This window comes from Centruroides vittatus, unplaced genomic scaffold (assembly GCF_030686945.1).
Source record: "Centruroides vittatus isolate TY-2023 unplaced genomic scaffold, ASM3068694v2 contig_17, whole genome shotgun sequence".
NCBI lineage: Eukaryota > Metazoa > Arthropoda > Arachnida > Scorpiones > Buthidae > Centruroides > Centruroides vittatus.
In genome coordinates, this window is record NW_027121033.1 from 703,482 (window position 1) to 722,772 (window position 19,291).

The following is a 19,291-nucleotide window of genomic DNA, read 5'->3' on the forward strand; positions in this document are numbered from 1 at the left end:
TTTTCAGGAATATCGGGACTTTTGTAGGGTAGGGAGGGATTTATATATATATTATATATATATAAGGTCTGAACGCTAAATCGAGCCCTTGATCGCTTGCCAAAACACTCTCAGGGAGGAGCGAAAGGCATAAATCGAGCCTTTTTACTTTCGATAACTGCTACACCCCTACGGGGTTGGGTAAATGCCCTTTTTTAGGAGTTACACCTTGTTTTTTTGGCACCATTTTATATTTTCGGGAGGGCTATAGGCAAGGTCCTATTATAGTTTCGATGATGCAGCATCCTCATTTAACACCGTACATAACGCGCACCCTCCATACGAGCGCGCGCGCGCGTAGAACGCATTTCTCACTAATACTTAAAATCTCAGGTATGTTCTCGTGCGTACACAATGCGGTGGGAAACTTTATCATCTGCAGTGTTGTGGGGTGGAAGAGAAAAAAAATGTATAGAATCACCCGGAGGGCATTGTGTCGTGTTTAGATGTGTGCGGGGGGAGATATTGTGAAGTGCCACCCTCTTCTATCAGGGAATAACCTCCCACAGTCGCGGAATACACCCAACACCTGCTTTGGGAACAGCGCAAAAAATTCGTCCCTCGCGCGGGTCGTACAGGGCCCACATTTTCTGCTTCGGGGGCACGAGAAAACGCGCAATCCGGTCACCCCAGATTTCAAGGCCAATAACACCTGTTAATAACGACCAACGATATTAAAAACCATACAGAACTTCTGTTAGGGAGGGTTTCTGGGTTGATGACACTACTTTCGAACGTGTATCGGCCACAGCCAACCCCTCACAGCAGCTTTAAGATTGGCATCAAACTATCAGAAAACCACGTGTACCGTTGTTTTCTCCCCCCCTTCTTCACGTAGCCTATATAAAAAGATTAGTTACAATATCGCGTGATCCGTTATGTGTGTGCAGATGGATCGTGCTGCACAATTACAACCCCCCCTCATCTCCCTGCATCATGGCTGACTGGCTGTCTGTATTAACCAATGAAGTACGACAAAGTGTCAAGGCTCGTTACCTACTCTACTCTGGCTCAGCTGTGCCTAAATGCGTTGCCATAGTAACAGCCGGCGCCGTATTTTTGTCAACTGTACGCTCCGTCAGTTCGCAGGCAGCCATATCATTTCCAGCAAGTTTTGTTACATATAGATCGAAATTTGCATCTGAATAGGGGTACACATCCATCTGAACAGGGATTTGCATCTGAATAGGGGTACACATCCCCGTTACCGATAGATTTTTCAGAAGGAAGAAAAAAGAGTAATAATAATAATAAAAATACGGAAAGAAATTACACAAATTACCGACCCCTGTCAGATAAATAGTGATTGATAACGCGAATTTAGACGCACGCGTTTGTGTGCTAAGGTGTTTTGTTGTTATCCCCCAGAAACAGCGCGGAAAATTGGGGTTTTTTTGCGCGAAAATACAGCGTAGAAAACACAGGTAAAGCGGTACGAAGCGTAGAAAAACGGTGCGAAAGTGGAGGATAGGTAACACAATTGTACACAGAAGTATTACTAACCGACTGAAAACACCGAAATTATACTCGGAAAGTTTGGGATATTTAAACCAGTAGGCATAGAAACACTACTAACTAAAAACACCAAAATTCTATACAGAAAAGCGTGGATACTTAAATTAATAGACACAGAAACACTGCGTAAACACCAAAATTATACACAGAAAGGTGGGAAAATTTAAATCGCTACACACAGAAACACTATAAAACTAATGAAAAACACAGCGTAAACATCAAAACTGTACACAGAAAAGCGTGGATAGTAGATACAGAAACAGAATAAAACTAAGTAGAAATACTACAAATTAAAACGAACACAGAAAATAACGTACAGATGCAAATTACGCACACAGAAAAACTTTATTTACAAAACAAAAAAGGGGGGAAAATATAATATATATATCATGAACACATTAAAAATCTGACTTAGTTGGTTTTTTCAATTGTTTTCTTCCTTTCGAATTAAGACAAAAAGCATTTAAACACACGCTTCCCATAAAATATATACATTATATATATATTTCCTTTCATTTCTTAAAAAATATTCCATGAAAATACACAGCTTCTTTACATTTATAATTTAAGTACACGTCTATACAATCTTTGTGCATAAAATAGGCATTTTTTTTGTATTTTTTTCACGTGTTGTATCCTCGTCTTTTATAAAATTACATTATATCTTGAGCTATCATGCACAACACACAGTATAAAAATATGCATATCAAAAAGCTATAGGATATATTTTTAATATATAATATATATATTTATATATAATAATATATTGTTTTTGCTCCTTGTATATAAAAAAAAACACCTCCTAAAGTGAGCAAATTATGGAATATCCCAAAAAAATTCCTGGTGTTTTAGCATATTTGGCATTGTTTACAAGCAAGTTCCATCGTGTCTTCGTGGGAAGGCCACTTTCTGGCTCCTAAAAGTCTATATAAATTAGCCCTCCCCCTGTATTGCTTGTTTATAAGAGCACTTGGGTCTTGAGGAAGAAGTAAAAAACAAAAAAAAGAAGTGTTCGATGTGCTCCCCCTCCTTACTCGATCACATGATTTGCATAGATAGGTCGGTGTGCATAACGCTCGTCGTCATGGCGGCCGGCGTGAGCCCCACACACATACACACACACGCGCGCGCGCGCGCGCGCGCGCACGCAGCTGTCGGTAGGACACAAGGGAGGACGGGGGACCTTGACGCCCACGTGGTAAACTGTTTCAAGGTTTTTTGCCACTAAACTAAACCACATGCTCGTCTAAAGTCCGCAGACGTTCTTTCTTCCGGTGCCCATGTCGTAGGCCGAAGTGACCATGATTTGGCAGCCGTTCTTGACGTGGTCCATGACTTGCTGCTTGAGCGAGCAGATGTGGTCGCGAAGGGTGTTGGCCACGGCACCCAACTCGTTGTTCTGTATCTTCAGTTCTTTCACTTTGTCCTCGAGCTTGGCTATACGTTCGAGTTTGCGTCGTCGGCACTTGCTAGCTGCTATCCTGTTACGTAGTCTCTTCCTCTCCAGCTTGATCCTCTCCTGGTCTTCCATGTCGATGGGGGAGAGCGGAGGCGTCACCCCCAGATTGGGGACCGTTTGGGGTTCCTCCTTGATGGACGTCAGGGACGGTATGTATTCGTTGGGCTGCGAGTAACATCCGACACTCACCTGTGGCATACCTGTGTACATGACCCCACAATCCTGGCTGACGGGGCACGACTGCGACATGGGCACTTCGGGGCACGTGGGTAGTATCGTGCATCCGGAGCTGGTGACGGCCGTGTTCATGTCGCACAGGCCCTCGTGCACGGGCTGGATGACGGTGCTGCCCGCGCTGGGGCCTGTCGTCTGGTGTAGGTGGGCCAGGGCATCGACGAAACCCTTGGCGTATTGTTCTTCCTCCTCCGTCACACTCTTGACGAACAAGTTATTGTACTGGTTGGGTGTCGGTGTGGTCGTGACGTGTCCGTTTTGGGCTATGATCAACTTCTCCAGCTCCGGCGATTCCAGCTTCAGCATGTGCATGTCCGGCGAGGTCAGCATGGTGTTGTAACGCTGTTTCTTATTGGATTTGTTGTCGAAATCCAGGTTGAGAGTCCTCTTCATCATCCTCATGTCCTCGATCGACCTCAGCTGATCCTCGTAAAAAGTGGGCTCCATTTTCCTGTTCTGGTGGCTGCGGTTGACACTTAAAGACTCCACCGTGACGGGCCGTTGCTTAAAAAATCCAAAACAGAAACACAGAATCGTCCGAAACACACGTTATACAGAATCGAGAGAAACGAAACAAAACAAGCCGGTAAACTAAATAAACTCCACGCTGCTGTGAGTCAGACTACGTTGCCTATCGCTTTTATAAGGTTGACTCACCTCCCTGGGGGAAGGAAGGCGCTGACGTCACGCCAGTCGACAGTTATTGGCGGAGCCTGACGTCATCGCTTATTTCGTAGAGAAACAACCTACCAGGAAAGTCGACGTCGATAGGGCACTTCCCACTTATGTGTATTTCCGGAGGGTGGTACTTGCCGGGTTGGACGATAGGGGCGCTTTTATCGCCGCAGCCAAGCCAGCACGGACGTGTTTTGTGGAGGAGGAGAAGCTTTAAACAAACCGGCCGTAATCGAAGATCGGCCTGCGGCCCAACCAGGCCGCCCACGTAGTGGCCCTAACGTCTCCTTCTTTACTATTACAACCTTCGTTTAATAATTTAACCAACGAGCCAGCTTCCCCACGCCCGGGAAAACTTCCCCCCTCTCGGACCCTCTTAATTTGGCTAAGATTACCGCGCCTAGCGTTCGTTTTAATGCGCAATCCACTTCATTTTTTCACTCTTGGAGTGTCTTACGAACCTTTTCCCCGCCCTTCTACGTCGGGTCGAAATTAATCAGTTACACTTCCATTTCGCTACACGTGCTTCGTTTGTCTGTTATAAAATAATCCCTTTCGGCACGTGAGCTGCGCCGCGATTGTTATAAAAATGTCAATTTCGGCACGTTTCGTCACAGCTGGCCTTTTTCATCAATTTCACCCGAAATAAACAATAAAAAAGAAATCCATTTCGGCGCCCGCAGCGCCACCTCACCACGTGGATTTTTTTCTCGATCCAATTTCTTTAATCCGAATCTCTCTCCGGATTAACAGGATTAAACGTGATTTATCCGCTACGAAATTAATCTAAACGGCGATTAAATTATTTATGTAATCGAAGGCTGTTTTGTTTTCTTTATTTATCTATTTATAAATAAATAAATTATATCATCCGATTTTTTAATATATAAATTATGTTATATATAGATAACACTTTGACGCAATTTCTACAATTATAGAATCATTTTTTTTCTATTTATTATTTCTACGAAATAATCGCGCGATTACTCATCAGAATTATGTGATGTTATCTAATTTGCCTGCGTACGAATTTCTATATAAGTGAGGCTTTGTGTTAAGCAGTTACGTCGCTGGTTCCGAAGAGGTTTTTGTAAACAAGATTAAACAATTAATGAACTAGAAACTTTCTAGAACGTTATAGGTTATATTAAGGGGGAATTTTTCTCGCGAATTCGCCAGCCCTTCGAGCGTGAAGGATCGCTTCTAGGTTGACAATCCTGTAAGTGGGGCTATCTAGTCACGTGGATGGCGGATTATCGACGAGTCACGAGGTTTTTCGTGTCGTCTCTTGTCTCGTTGATAACGGAACCGGGCAAAGTTCGTCCACCGCCGGGGACTGGAAAACTTTTGTTTTCCACGCGCACATTTGGTAGTAATTACGATCCGATAGGTGTCCTAATTTGTAAAAAGGCCTCGTTTAACGCCTCTCGAGTAATTTAAGGAACTTTAAGAGACCCTACCTGTGCTGTTACGTTTAAACTACGGTTAGAAATCGATGACGCTAGATGTTTTTAATAGTGTAATGCTAATTTTATGCTAAATAATATGCCATGTAGATAGAATAATGTATATTTTCCAGTTACTCGCATAACTGACGTGATTGGGAGTATGTAGAACCTACACCCACGTGTTTAATAAGTTTTATCTTTTATTTTTTTTTCTTTCTTCACTTCCGGCGTAGTGCCCACGCATTTCTTACCTGTTTCCAAGTAGACTATAAATTAAGTATTGTAGTAGTTGAATTGACCGCATGACGTCACACAAACAAGAACTTGCTACCACTAATCTTTAACTCCCCCCTTCGGAGTTTCCATTTATCTTTTCGCGTTTCGATTTATACCGGATGTCCGCCGGGTTATCTTCTATTAAAATTTTACACGTTTCTGTACGCCGCGTTAATATTTCTTTTACAGAGGGGGAGGGTTTATTGCCCCGTACACCAGGGATATTTTTGGAATATGGAGCTAAAGGATAGTCGGCCTGTCTGGCATCTCGACATTTTGTGGTCAGGAAGTGGTCGAGGAGGGAGAAAAAGATCCAGTTACTCGCTGATTCACTCGGGTTATTGCCTACATAAGGAAGGGTTCAATTCTCAAAAATGCCCGTAGGGCCCGATAGAAAAAGCCCAGGACGGTGGAAATTACTTTAGGTAAATGAGGTAGAACATTTAACATGTCCCCTTGTTAATTATATGTTTTCTCATTTCAGTTGTTTGTTCGAATTTTTCGATCCTTATCAGTCCCGCGAGTGGTCCCGTGGTGTTGTAGCGTTTGCTGACTCACCCCCTTCCGAAATTGCCGGGCTCAAAGACGTTTTTAGGTCACTCGCTGCTCTGTTTCACTCTAACTCAATTGTGAAATCGATTAAAGATCAGAGGTCGAGTAAACGGACCTGTATTTATATCGCATCTTCGTAGCGTGGTGTAATTGTGAAGGGTTGAAAGTAAAACGCGAGAGGGTTGGCTTTATTTTACAAGAGGTCAAGGGTGAGTTATTGGATTTTGGGGTCAAAGTTCGCGGCTCTATTTCTGAACGGCCCTTTGCGGCTCCGTCTCCGGTCTAGCTAATCTAGATCGCAATCTGTATAATCTCCAGATACAATCGCTGAAGGACGGCCGTTCTATTAAATTTAGGGCCTATCCAGACGAGTAAATGGGCCGAATACACTCCCCCATTCGAAGGTGTTTTTTTCTAAAAAAAGCAGAATTTAGGGGTGCGGTTCCTCTAATTATAAATTTGCACATAAACAGGGTAGGAAGTCCTTTAAATTGGCAAGTTAAGTGGTTGGGTACCAGCAGATTTTTCTAAAATTAACACCTTTAACACGATACTTACCAAACACACAGGTGCAACACCGATGACTTTATAAAGGGGCGCGAGAGAGATAAATAACACAGGGTTTGAATGAGAGCCATAATACCGCGGCGTGGAGATTTTAAACCGTTAATAGCGCACTTAGCAACCCCCTCGAAACCCGTTTGTTGCGAATTTTAGAATACCCAATTGGTCACAGGAGCTATAAGCGGGTCGTCTTTCTCCAAACAATTAGAAAGGCATCACTGTTGCCAACTTCTTCATGCTTAATTTAGGGACGTGGAAATCGAGGAAGAAGAAAAAAAACAAGCGCGAGATCCTCGTCACGTGCCCTTCGTCAAGAGTTTCTTCCGAATTGTCGGGGGGAGAGGGGTTTTTTGATAGAGTGGCGTGGGCGTCGGAGCGACAATAAAAAGTGTAGAAGTTGCCCGGGTATATAAAGGGTAAGACAGAGCATCAATAGTAGTTTCGCGCCGCTGTCTTTGCATATTGGCATCGGTTCAAGGTTATACTGTCCAGTTTAACCAAGTAGTGAAAAATTCACAATGCCAAAGATCCGTACACAAAACATCGCCTCGCGTACAGACGCCAGACAGATAGAAAAAAAAATTATATATACAAAGTACAAAAAAAGGAGTGATTATTTAAAATATCCGCAAAATAGAGGTTTTATTCTTTAAAGAAAAAAAAAACGCGAATTTTTCGATAATTTCCGCCGTCTTAAAGGGGTCGAGAAGTTCTCCCCCGATTTAAGAAATTTCTCGTATGAGGTCAAGTGTAATGACATTACGAAGAAGTCATTTCAGGTTATAACGGAAATTGTTTTCGCAACTCCTTCACCTAGGGAATGGATGGAATGTGGGCGAAAACTAGTTTACGTTTCCGGCAACACTGTCCCGTGTCCGGGGCACATTTGCCATTTTCTGGCATATTTTTCTGCCTCAGCCCCCTCGCGCGCGCGCGCGAGGGGGGAGGCAGAACCTTTCGATAGGTAAATCCGGTTTCGCTTTCCCGATTTATCCCCCACCCCCGCGTTATCTAACGGCGCGAGGAATTTCGGGAAATTTCGTGCTGCCACTGATAGATTCGTTCCCCCTTTTCTTTATTGGGTTTAGTAATTAGAGGGGGGGTTGAATGCCTTTCGTTTCGTAGGCGGCGGCGAGTTAGTTGATTCTGATTTGATATTCCAATCACGGAGGAAAGGTGTGGAAGCTTAATTGTAGCGTAGACCGACATGTAGATTAATAGGCCCAAACAAGAATTTTCTATTTCCTGTTAGATAAACAGCACCCAGACGCCGTAGTAATAAAAAAACACAAGAAAAATTCGGCGGGGACCTTTCACACACTCCCTCGAAAATTCCCCAGAATTCGGTTCCTAACCGCCATTTTTATGTTTTCCCTCTCCCCGTTCGCGCAGGCGTCTCCTGGTGTCGCGAAGTGTCGATTTCGAAATTTAAGAAAAAAATATTCACGCGCCTGAGTGACGTAACAATGCGCAAATTTGCATATTCCGAGGCGTTTCCTCGCGGATTTTTATGGGCTTTTAAAATTTTAAACATTTTTACGGTGGATTTTCGGCGCGGAGGGCCCTTTTCTTACGGAGGATTGCGCGTTTTTATAGCGGATCCATCCCCTTTTTGTGGAAGTATAAATCGGGTTTTTCGAGTTAGATGGACAAGGGGTGGTCCGATGCTGTCTAGACGAGCGGAGAGGGATGGGGAAAACGGGCTGATTAAAGCGGGGACTGTCGAGCACCCAAAGTCATAGCGCCCTAGATGAATAGAAGATTGATCATCGGAGGAGACCTTAATGGTATAAGCGACATGTGGGTCCTCATGTAAAATGCATGGTGCCGCTACAGACGTGGGGTATTGTTTGAGGAGCTTCACTTCTCCCCACGTATCTAATACCGTTATTATCAGATGTCAGCCCTTGGATTGGGGGAAGAGTTCTCTGGGTGCTGTTTATTGATTGTTATTAGGGAATCGTGTTTCATGGGATAATTGACGACATTCCTGTTTTGGGATCTGTTTGGTGGTCCGAGGTGATTCCGGGCTCGCGCGCGCGCCAGCGATCCTCTGCCAGGTCTACACACACCAAGATGGATTGATTGAGGGTAAATTTATGAGTTTGTTTCTCGTTCCGATCCCCTTCGATCCGAGAGAGCCGGCCGATCTATTTTCGGTCGCTCCGGGGATCCCCCTTATCGATGGACTCGATAGGGTATCCGGGGCCCTAAAAATAATGCCCTGATGGGATTTATATATCCGGATGTGAAGAAATTGGGTCGTTAGGGAAATAGAAATTCCCCGAGATTCAGGTCTGTGGAACGCGTGCGTCCTGGTTTAGACGGAACCCTTCGGAAAATGTGAGAGAGGCCGAAAATCCCTAAGAATTAGGGACAGATTCCGGGAAGAAGGACACTAAAAATGCCCAATTTTTAGGGTATGGAAAAAAGTGGCCGTAGCGTCACGCGGGAGGGGAAGGGCACGCGTTTCTCAATCCCGTTCAAAATATATTCCCGTGCTGGCTCGTATATCGACTTCTCCCCCAGCAGGGCATCTCTGCCTTAATATATTTATAGGGACGTATGCGAAAAATAACTTTTCTTTTAAGGCCTTTCTGGTCGAGGGGCCTTCAAGGTCACGGCAATTTTAGCGCCGTTTTCTGGAAAGATGACGTGGACGGCATCGTCTACATACATCATCCACCCGATTGTGATGTAAGTGACCATTACCCGGGGTGGGGCCCAATGGTATTTTTCGCCGTATGCCATCATCTAAATGGGCCAAGGCGGTGTCTTTTCTTTAATTATTCCAATTCATTTACATGACAAAGGATTGATTTATCATTTATTTATTTATTTTAACAATCGTAGAAATTTAATTTGCAAAGAGAAATCCATTATTAATATGGATTAATGTATATAAGTCAAACGTGACGGAAATCATTTCAAGGCGATCCAAGCGATTAAAATACAATTAAAGGAGCCATTAAACGATACCCAAATTGCGCGCGCATGGTGGCTCGCGCCGTATCACGGGGGGTGCCGTAATTTCGGAATCTCCAGGTTAGGATCTTGTCCACTCGGAGGGTGGCTCCCACCCGGACACGAAAAACACATTTTGGGACGGAGCGCGTGAGCTGGAAGGTCACCAGAAGAAAAAATAAAAAAAATAGAAACTTTTTGTTGTCTGCCGACGCTAATGGCATGGTAGAGGAACCGCCCAGTTTCATTCAGCAAACACGGAATTTACCGAAATCTAATGGTGTACTAATAGTACGTAAGGTGTGTGTGGGTTGTGAACTCCATGTTGGTCAGACAACTCGACACCGCCTCCCTTTATCTCCGGTTTGTAATTATAGATACCGACTCCGGTATGGTTTCTAGTTGCGTCTCGATGGCCACTGAAACCCCCCGTATGGTCGTTCTGTACTTGCAGTAGCACGTGATGAAACAATCGAGATTTTGTTCCCCTCCTTTTTTTTCCTGTTTCGTTCCTTCGCTTCTTCTCCTACAAACAGGGAGGACCCACCGTTTGGATAGAGTTATGAGGGTGAAGTTTGGGTCGAGTACCAGTCGAGAGTTGGAGGGGGAAACGATGATTGAGAGAGCTGGAGGCTACCAGAAATCCCTGGCGCATCCACTCCTTCACAAAATAGGAGATACGCTCAATATAATCAAAATGGAAGTTCCAAAGGTTCACGTTCTGTGAATCCTGTTTTCGAATACACCTTTACGGGGGGATCCTACTAAACGGTAATAAATAAATAACGAAAGAAAAAAAACACCAGGCATCCCTCCGTCCGGCCACGTGCTCCGTCCGAAAAGTGCCTTTTGATTTATGCAACGTTTAACAAACGAAGCCTCTCGCGTAGTTGTAAAAACGGTCGTTTGTGTCGTTAATTGCGGGGGGATAGAAGGCAATATCCCTTCTTTTTAAGGATGCTGCAGCGTATATATATCTGTATACGCCGTACACACACATCTATATTATTATTATTATTATTATTATTATTATTATATCCTCGTGCTGCTTTCTGTAATAGGTCACTTTTACGAGGCACAAACACTTATATGTCCGGTCGTAAATTTCGGTTGTTAAAAATGATAATGTGCAGCGTGTATATTATTATCCCGGATAGAAAAAATACCTCCTTTTAACGTCATTTTTTAAAACGCTCTCGATACGAGGATAGAGGTCGAAAACTTTGCATTTTTTTTTCTTTTTTTGCGCTATTTCGGGGGGTATTTTAAGAAAAATTTCTTCTGCAAAATAAACTTTGCACGTGTTTTATTAGACAGGGAATATTTTTAGTGATCAAATTAATGAGTTTTTCTTCCTTCAAGGACTCTTTTAACTGTCTCATCAGTAATTTACTCTCCCTTTTTTTGTTTTCTTATATACTATCGGTTGATTAGTGTCACACGGCAGATTGTCTACCAATCACAATTTATTAACACTAAGCCACGCTTGGCGCCTGCCCGTTTTATACAGGTTAACGTCACGAATTGTTCTTTAGTTTTCGCGGAATTCGAACGGTTCTAAGAATTCGGACGGGGTTAAGGGCGCAGGAGAGAAAGGGAGAAAAAAACTGATAATCTGTTCATTAATTAACGTGACGAATTGTCACGTTTTAAGATTGGTACACATATCCATCTCAAGGCTGAAGTTTAATTCGATAAATTGCCTTTAATGAACATGTTCCAATATATTTATTCGACTCGGTCATGTTTTTTTCACTTTAATTTATTAATACAGTGACTATTTTTAACACTCGAGTCGATTTTTTTCCCGTTCGCCTAGAAATACACAGCGAGACGGTTAAATTTGATGTACGAGCGTGGCTATTGGTCGGTTTGAATTTGAATTTTGTTTTATAGAAAGTTTATTGGTCGGCCCATCGTTTACGTAAAATGTGACGTTTATCGAATTTAAAAATTTGAATCTGTATTAATTAATTCGTTGCGCGAATTACGTCACTTCTGTTAGAGAGTTTAATTGGTTAAGTGTTTTCATTGGACGGTTCGAAAGACTTCAGAATTTAAAACGGTTAAATGCGTGTTTAATTGGTCGATTCGAATTCGAATTAGCTAAACGCTAATTCGTCGCCGCAGTCACGCGCATGGTTTATTATATACCTTATACGGTTCACCGATCGATACTTATTTCAAATATTTGAATTTTCGAAGCGTTTCATTCGCCGCTTTAAATCGTTCGAGTTACGTCACGCTTAGCGAAACGTCCAATATCGCCAGAGTTTTACGACTTATAAAAATTCAAATATTCCAGACGTCGAAAGATTGGTTAATTTAAAATTTATACGCTGGAATTTCATTGGTCGCCGCCGTTGTCTCGCACAGTTCCGATTGGACGATATTTATTTTAAATAATTACAAATTAATTACAAAATTTTAACTTTTCCAATCTCTTTCGGTCGATTTTAGAGCAAGAATGGAAAATAAATCAGATTTTTTGGAGGGCCCCCCGAGGACCGTTGCCCGGTCACGTGATCGATAATCGATTTTTTCGGTTGGGCACGTGACTCGGCGCGTGCCAAACGCAGGTGCGGGAGAGAACGTCAATGTTTAATTTACCCACGTGACCTGGCTGAAGTTTGTTTAGAATAAAGACGAATTATCGATTGTATTTTCCCCCTTTGAAAAAAAATTAAATAAAAAAAAGAATTTTACATTTTATTAATTAAAAAATAAATCGTACAAAAAGTTTGACAAATTGCATATATTAAAACAATAAATTAAAGAATTATCTGTTTTTTTTTTTTGCTTTTAAACACGGCCCCCGTGTTAATACGTCACAATTACGTTTCCTTTTATCGTCCCTTAACCTCGGAAACAGCGACAATTATACAGTCGATCATAATCTCGAAAACAAAACGGAAAATATATATTTATGTATGGAAGCTGCCTCGTGAAGATCACATTAATCGATTAATCGATAGTTCAATCTACCAACTCGTCTTCTTTTTGAATCCTCTCTTGTAAGCTTGGGTGGTGGGCAAGTCTGTCACGGTCGTTTCTGTGTCGTTAGGGGGGTGCATTCTCGTCTGAAACACACGGGAAAAAAGTTCGAAAATTAGACATTTCGGGCGGGTGAAACGAAGCATAAATGCGATCGCTCACCCCTGACGGCGTCGCCATCTGGTGTTTGTATTCGCAACTTCATAAAGTTAAAACCCGGTTCGAATGCGGTTCGTTATTTCCATATTCAAACGAACCAATCGGATGTTTTAATTAAAACAAACAAACAAACAAAAGCTCGATATCTCGCTTTTCGTTCGCCAGATGGCACCACCTCGCCGATCGATAAACCAATTACGTGATTACTAATCTAAACGAATCGTAATCGATTTTTTCCCCAAAAAATTGCGATTGTTGTTATTAGTTTTTAAATATTCGAAAGAACCAACCATGATGCGTTCCTTCTCGGCGCAGGCGTACTCCGACTCGTCGATGTCGTTGTAGCAGTCGGGTTTATGGTTTTTGGGCAGACCTCGGCCTTCAAACTCGCAGAGTTTCTCGATGGGACGAGACTTGACGATCATCTTCTCCAGACTTTTCGGCTTCTCTTGGGGGCAGTAAAACACTTTGGGGCTCTTCATGTCGAAAACGATGCTCTTTCGCATCATGTCGGCCAGAGCCAAGCCGAACAACTAAGGAAAAACAAAAAAAACACGATTAATAAAAAACAATCTCGTTCGGATTAGGGTCAGTTAGAGTAATCAAATTTGTTATATTTACCGTGACCACGAGAGTAATAATAAATAATCTCGCACCACCTAGAACGGAAGAAACGATAATTGGCTATTTTAAATATTCAAAAATTTACAAGATATTCGTGACGTGTGTTGACGTAGACGTCGTTGCGTCGACACGCCATCCGTTTCCTTAAACAGGAAAATTTTAAGGTTTATTCAACGAGACGAATTCGTTTCTTTCTTCGTCGGGGTTCTCCGACGTAAACATTCGATTATACGAATTTTTCAGACTTTTCGAGAGGAATTAAGGAACGGTTCGAACGTGACCGATGTCCACGATTAGTTAATTTAGAGAAAATAACGACTTACCCATCTTTCGGTGTTTCAGAACGAAGAAAAGTTAATTCCCGGTCAGAACGGCGTCTTTAAAAGGTAGACAAAACGCAAGGGAGAAGCTTTAATGGTGACGTGTACCTTTACCCGAAACGGTGGGAGTCGAAAAAACCGGTTTGGCCGCATGACGGGTCAAGGTAAGTTCCGCTGGCTTTCTTCCTTCATAGATGGCGCCATTTTTTCACGCACTTTTATATTTTTTACTCCTAGATGGCGCACCTGCATCACCTGTGACAAATATTTGCAAATTTCGATACCGTTTTCGGTTTATCCACTAGCTATCACAGTTTTCGAATGACGTCGCGGCACGTCGTGTGTGGTTGGTCGATTGAATTTTTCGAAAGGTAAACAGTACGAAACCACAGCACGCATGTGTTATGATTTGTTTGTGTACAACAACGCCACCTGTGGGATGTTTCCCCTATTTTAGTCCCTATTTAGGAGTTACAAACTAATAAACTCCGGAAAATTCCACGTGGTACGTTGGCAAGACGCGATCCCGCGACTCTTATTGTTAGTAGTGTTTAATGGTAATGACAACGTCAATGGGGGAAGTGCATTAAAACGAAAACAATACAAAACTTGTCTCACTAACATTAAAACAATTTATTGCATCGATCTTTACAACCGACAAAAACCATATAAAGAGATTCTATTTGTTCCAATTATACTACAACATATTCCAATAAATAACAGGTACACAAAAAAATTAAATACAGCCGGGTTTTCTAACGACTAAAACGTCATACATAAATTAACACGCGAACCGAACCGTCGACCAATTAAATTCTCGTTTGAACCGCCAATTAGCCCGCGACCGACGACGTAATAAATTATTAAACCGCACTGGCCGAACGGTGGCGCTCTTGTTTCTACATTTAAACAATGTCGCGGAACTCGAACCCGACCTCGTAGGCACGCTTCGCGCCCCTCGAACGTGACGAAAATTTTTTATGGCACCGTTTTTCACAGAGCAAATCGATTAACAAAACCGACAATTTTTTAACAATTAAGACGGGTCACGCGGTGCCTACAACGGGAAACACAAGCGGTGCACTGTATTCGAGTTGCCAAAGAAAAAACTTTAAAAACAACAGCAGCAGCAACAACAACAACAACAAACAACACCGGTTCAACGTTTTTTCAACACAAAAACCTATAATTTGTATCGCGTAACCGTTTAGATTAACGTATATTCCAAACGTTTAAAAAACAGTTGAAAACAATTCGGCGACAGTGGATCAGCACGCGGAAATTCCATCAGGACAAGAGAGAATCTTTTTGCCAAATTATTAAAGATTCAAGAGGGAAGTGGGTGTCGCCATTTTTAAACAGAACGAGGGAGATTACAACTATATAGAGGCTTAGATTCATAAAGTCTAAATAGATCCCGTAACACTTGACGCAATTATCGACATAGAAGATGGTAAATTAGACACAGAGAAGAGAAAATGTCCGATTCTTTCTTCAAAAAGTGAAAAATAACATCTCGAACGGGCCAGGAAACGATTTTAAAGAAAAAACTATTTTCCCGCACGCTCAACTGTCGTCATTGATATTGTTTAATCAAGAACAGAATCTGATTTTCTTCACTCGAAGCGGAAAACAGATTAGCGACTCGCTTCAATTACACGGTTCCGACACAACAATGGTAAACTGCAAGATTTCCGCTTAGAGGGTCGATTTCATCACTCGTGCTCGCGGGCTCATTTATCTCTTCAGAATAACTTATTTCGAGTGGACATTTCGTTGTGTGTTAATCGTTTCGATGAACGTAAATGCATTTAGATGATGGTAAATACCGCACGCCATCATCCGGTATTCGAACAGAATTCTAAACCCGCGGATTTAGCCTGGAATCGGTGGTCAAGCACTAGAGCGAAAGAGTACCGATTAAGATCCCACAGATGGCGGGATTTGACTCAGGATTCCGAGTTTGAATGCGATCCGACGGCGGCCATTTGCAAAATAACACGTAACCCGCGTGATGCACCTTCGAAATACATCAATGGGTAACGACACATTAGCTTTTCGAACCACGCGAGACAAGAACATGTGTTGCTATTTTCCAAAGTGCAAGGCACCAATTTGCATCGAACCATTTTATTGTCTTATTCGTAAAGACACGCAACCCATACAAAATTAAGGTAGCAATATGGCACAAAAGAATTTCTGAATAGGGATATCGTCCATAATAAAGTGGAATCACCGGAACGATAAGTACAGCACGTGCTCAACGATTCTTGCTGAAAATCAGCACATCACCGCTTCAAACAATACAATGCAATTTTGATTTCAAGCTGACGAATTCGAGATTAAGATGCCAATAGACGAGGTAAAAAAATGAGGGAAATATTTTTCTAAAAATCCTCACCGTAAAATACATGTACATAATTACGCAATGCAATATTCACATCTGTATAATTTCGTGCTACACGAGTTACGTAAATTGCATCATTATAACAATGCATAACCGGTATAACAGTCACTACGAGAAAGTGTAACAGGCAATTTCGAGCAACGTGCTCGTCCGTGTGAAGAATTAAATATTAGAAAAATCGAACATTAACAACATTGAGGAAATTATATAAAATCTTTGCTTTATCTTTCCTTTTCTCCCTATGTTTCTCCCTGTGTTCGGGGCCCTCGAGAGGGGAGCCAGGGATTTTTTCAGGGTCTGTAGCAATTCTAAGCAACGCAAAGCCGTATATATTTCATTTGTTCGAAGGCAAAAGGAGGCCCGCTCCACCTCGTGCTCTCGACAGTTCCCCTCGTGTTAATAAAATGCGCAGACGACAAAAGATCCGCAACAAATGGCAGATCTCGCATTACGCCGACAATTCAATGGAACTGTTCTCATATTCGTTCATATAACAATTTCAAATGTTTGATACAGATCACAACGACAATAGAGAGCATTTCCAAATAACTAAACAGTGACATCTATTATATTCTAACACTAGCTGCAAGACAGATTAAACGAAGTATTTGACGACAGAATCACTCAGGCTCAAAATAAACCACATAAAATAGGTACGAGGGCTGGCGAGAACCCTGGTTAGAAAAACAAATCGTGCAAAAAGGGACGATCGAGTTGGATTTACGTTTCGACGGGGGGTGAGACGAGTTATTTTACAAACTACCACACGCGATACGAATGTTATTTTGTGGTTAACGTGGGGCACAAGCTTTGTACGAGGTAACAATAAGAAATGTCATTTGTCTGTTCTCTCTCGTCTTTAGAAATTTACCAATCGAGTTTAATATTCTTCACGGATATTTACAAACTCAAATCTCATTTACAGAAGTTAGTACGTAAACAGAGATTACGGAAGACATTTAATCACAGACGTTAAAAATTTTAGACGACCACTCAGTTACAATGCGATTAAGAGAAAGAAAAAAAAAACACTCGACGACAATTTTAAGAAATTTTAGAAAGGTCCTCGCAAACAACTCAATGCGGGGGCGATAAAGAAATCAAAAGACAACTCAATTCGACCGGACACAGGGAAAAGTTCGGACGTAATAGTAGAGTAGTCAGAAGAAAAAAATGATAGCCACCCCGGAAATCACGGCAGGATGCAATACGAAATTATTACCCAAATATTACTTCGGAAGTAAATATCCTCACACTGAAAGTACTAGAACACCGAAAAATCATAAATGAGAAATAAATCGGATGTTAAAATGATAGCATTTCTTCACGAGACTCCAAATTTTTAAACGTCCCGTAAATCGATTGTGGTAGGCACCGTCAACTCGTAGAACAGTGTCCCTTAAGTCTGCCGTTCGAAAACATTAACAAAAATCTAATAAGATAAACAATTAAAATGGTCTACGAATCCAGTTTGTCTAGAAGAGTGTCCTTATTCCGGTTTTGTTGCTGTCGTCAGAATAACCTAGCCTTATCGAAACGGTCGAGCCAAAGCAATTTTTACCACATCTCGGTGCGAAGGAAGCGTTACAATCCATTCGAGATAATTTAAAATGGCGGAAACAATAGAGAAGATGGTGGTTCAGTTTCGAAAGCGACCGTTGTTTTAAAGAAAGATTTACACCCACGGCAACGTAAACTGTTTCGTGCTATTAAATACGAAATTACAAATAAATCTATTTGGTGAAATGGCTATGGAATGCTAAGTGTTCTCGTGACATTAGTTAACGGTACCCTATTCGATTATTTTGGCATTAAGAATAATACATTGTGTACTTTCTATATACTAGATACATATGCAAAATTTTTCAAAATGGTTTCTACGATCCCTAAACGAAATCTAAAATATTTTGAATGTTAATACGAGTCTATTGTTATTCACTGCAACGACAGTATATTGTATCAAACTATTTCAAATAACGTTACGCCATACTTATATCTGACATTAAAAAGTTTAATTTGGACATGAAATAATGTTTTATCGTGCCAATAAACGTGATATAATCTCCCGTTTTTTCAAAAACAATAAAATTTACACAACGTAAAGGGTTAATTTCGGTTGTTCGATGTTTTCGGACCAGATCTACAATAGGAAATCGTATTTTTGTAGCTAACGAAACATATTTTCTGTTATTAAAATTACATCCAAAATGTTAATTTAGTTTGCGTGTTTACATATGTGTCTTTAATATACTGAACTAACTAAAATATTATTTTTGAAAGCTATTCTAACTATCGATAGTTTCTAATCGTCTTGGCACACTAAAATTACCCCAGTGTTAAACTCTGTCTTAAGAGGATGTACAGTACAGACAGCTAGTGTCTTATTTCTTTTCCAACTCACCATGAAGTAATATTCTAACAAAATTTAAGATACTGTTTTGTTTGAGTTATACTTTGAGCGTGAATGTTGATAAGTGTGGGATTTATAATAGTATACCATTTAAAATGTGCTCGCGCAAAAGCTACGCGTGATAGGGAATCATTCTATACCCTAATCGTAGTAGACGGTAGCAGCTTTTCCTTTTTCCTTTACTTTCTGTTTTCGTAAATGAAATTAAAAATTTGATTTGATATTGCACGTTTTAAATCCAGTTTGCACTATGCAATTTTTGTGTCCCCTCGAATCAAACGACAAAAATTTGCACTATGCAATTTTTGTCGTTTGATTCGGGAGGACAAAAAAATTGCAAGCAAATTGGGTAGTGTAAACTAGACTTTGGTCGAAGATTATGTCAAATATAATCGTGGTAAAACTTTACCAAGTAATCCAAAACACCCTGCACGTATCAGCATGTTATATACATAATGTAAATATATACCAATTCTGTTGGTACAATCAGTACAAGATATACTGGAAACGAATGTAGTCATTTGGCATTCGGATAAGAGTCATAACGTTTCGTTCGACGTGTCCGTCTTCCGTGTGGCTACGTTCGTCTCCGTACACACTATTCCCAACTTGTCTTCTTCTAACATATTTGTCTAATATTGTAAAGATGCA

The 19,291-nt window shown here is 41.4% G+C and overlaps 2 protein-coding genes and 1 long non-coding RNA gene across 3 annotated transcripts in view; 1 reads left to right on the top strand and 2 right to left on the bottom strand.

Moving 5' to 3' along the window:
* The window catches only part of LOC136969082 (uncharacterized), a 43,859-nt gene that overhangs the window by 22,419 nt on the left and 2,149 nt on the right, over positions 1–19,291 (top strand). Inside the window, exon 2 of the long non-coding RNA XR_010879755.1 lies at positions 13,846–13,987. This is a non-coding gene — a long non-coding RNA (uncharacterized lncRNA). The remainder of the gene's footprint in view (positions 1–13,845; positions 13,988–19,291) is intronic.
* LOC136969078 (transcription factor Jun-like) lies at positions 1,881–3,872 on the bottom strand. The gene has a single exon (XM_067263175.1). The coding sequence runs from the start codon at positions 3,692–3,694 to the stop codon at positions 2,801–2,803; it is 894 nt and encodes a 297-aa protein (XP_067119276.1). The 5' UTR covers positions 3,695–3,872; the 3' UTR covers positions 1,881–2,800.
* Positions 12,415–13,966, bottom strand: LOC136969081 (uncharacterized). The gene is made up of 4 exons (XM_067263177.1): positions 13,827–13,966; positions 13,501–13,538; positions 13,170–13,412; positions 12,415–12,806 (listed from the first exon to the last, which is right to left on the bottom strand). Exons 1-4 carry the CDS (start codon positions 13,828–13,830, stop codon positions 12,708–12,710), a joined length of 384 nt encoding a protein of 127 aa, XP_067119278.1. The 5' UTR covers positions 13,831–13,966; the 3' UTR covers positions 12,415–12,707.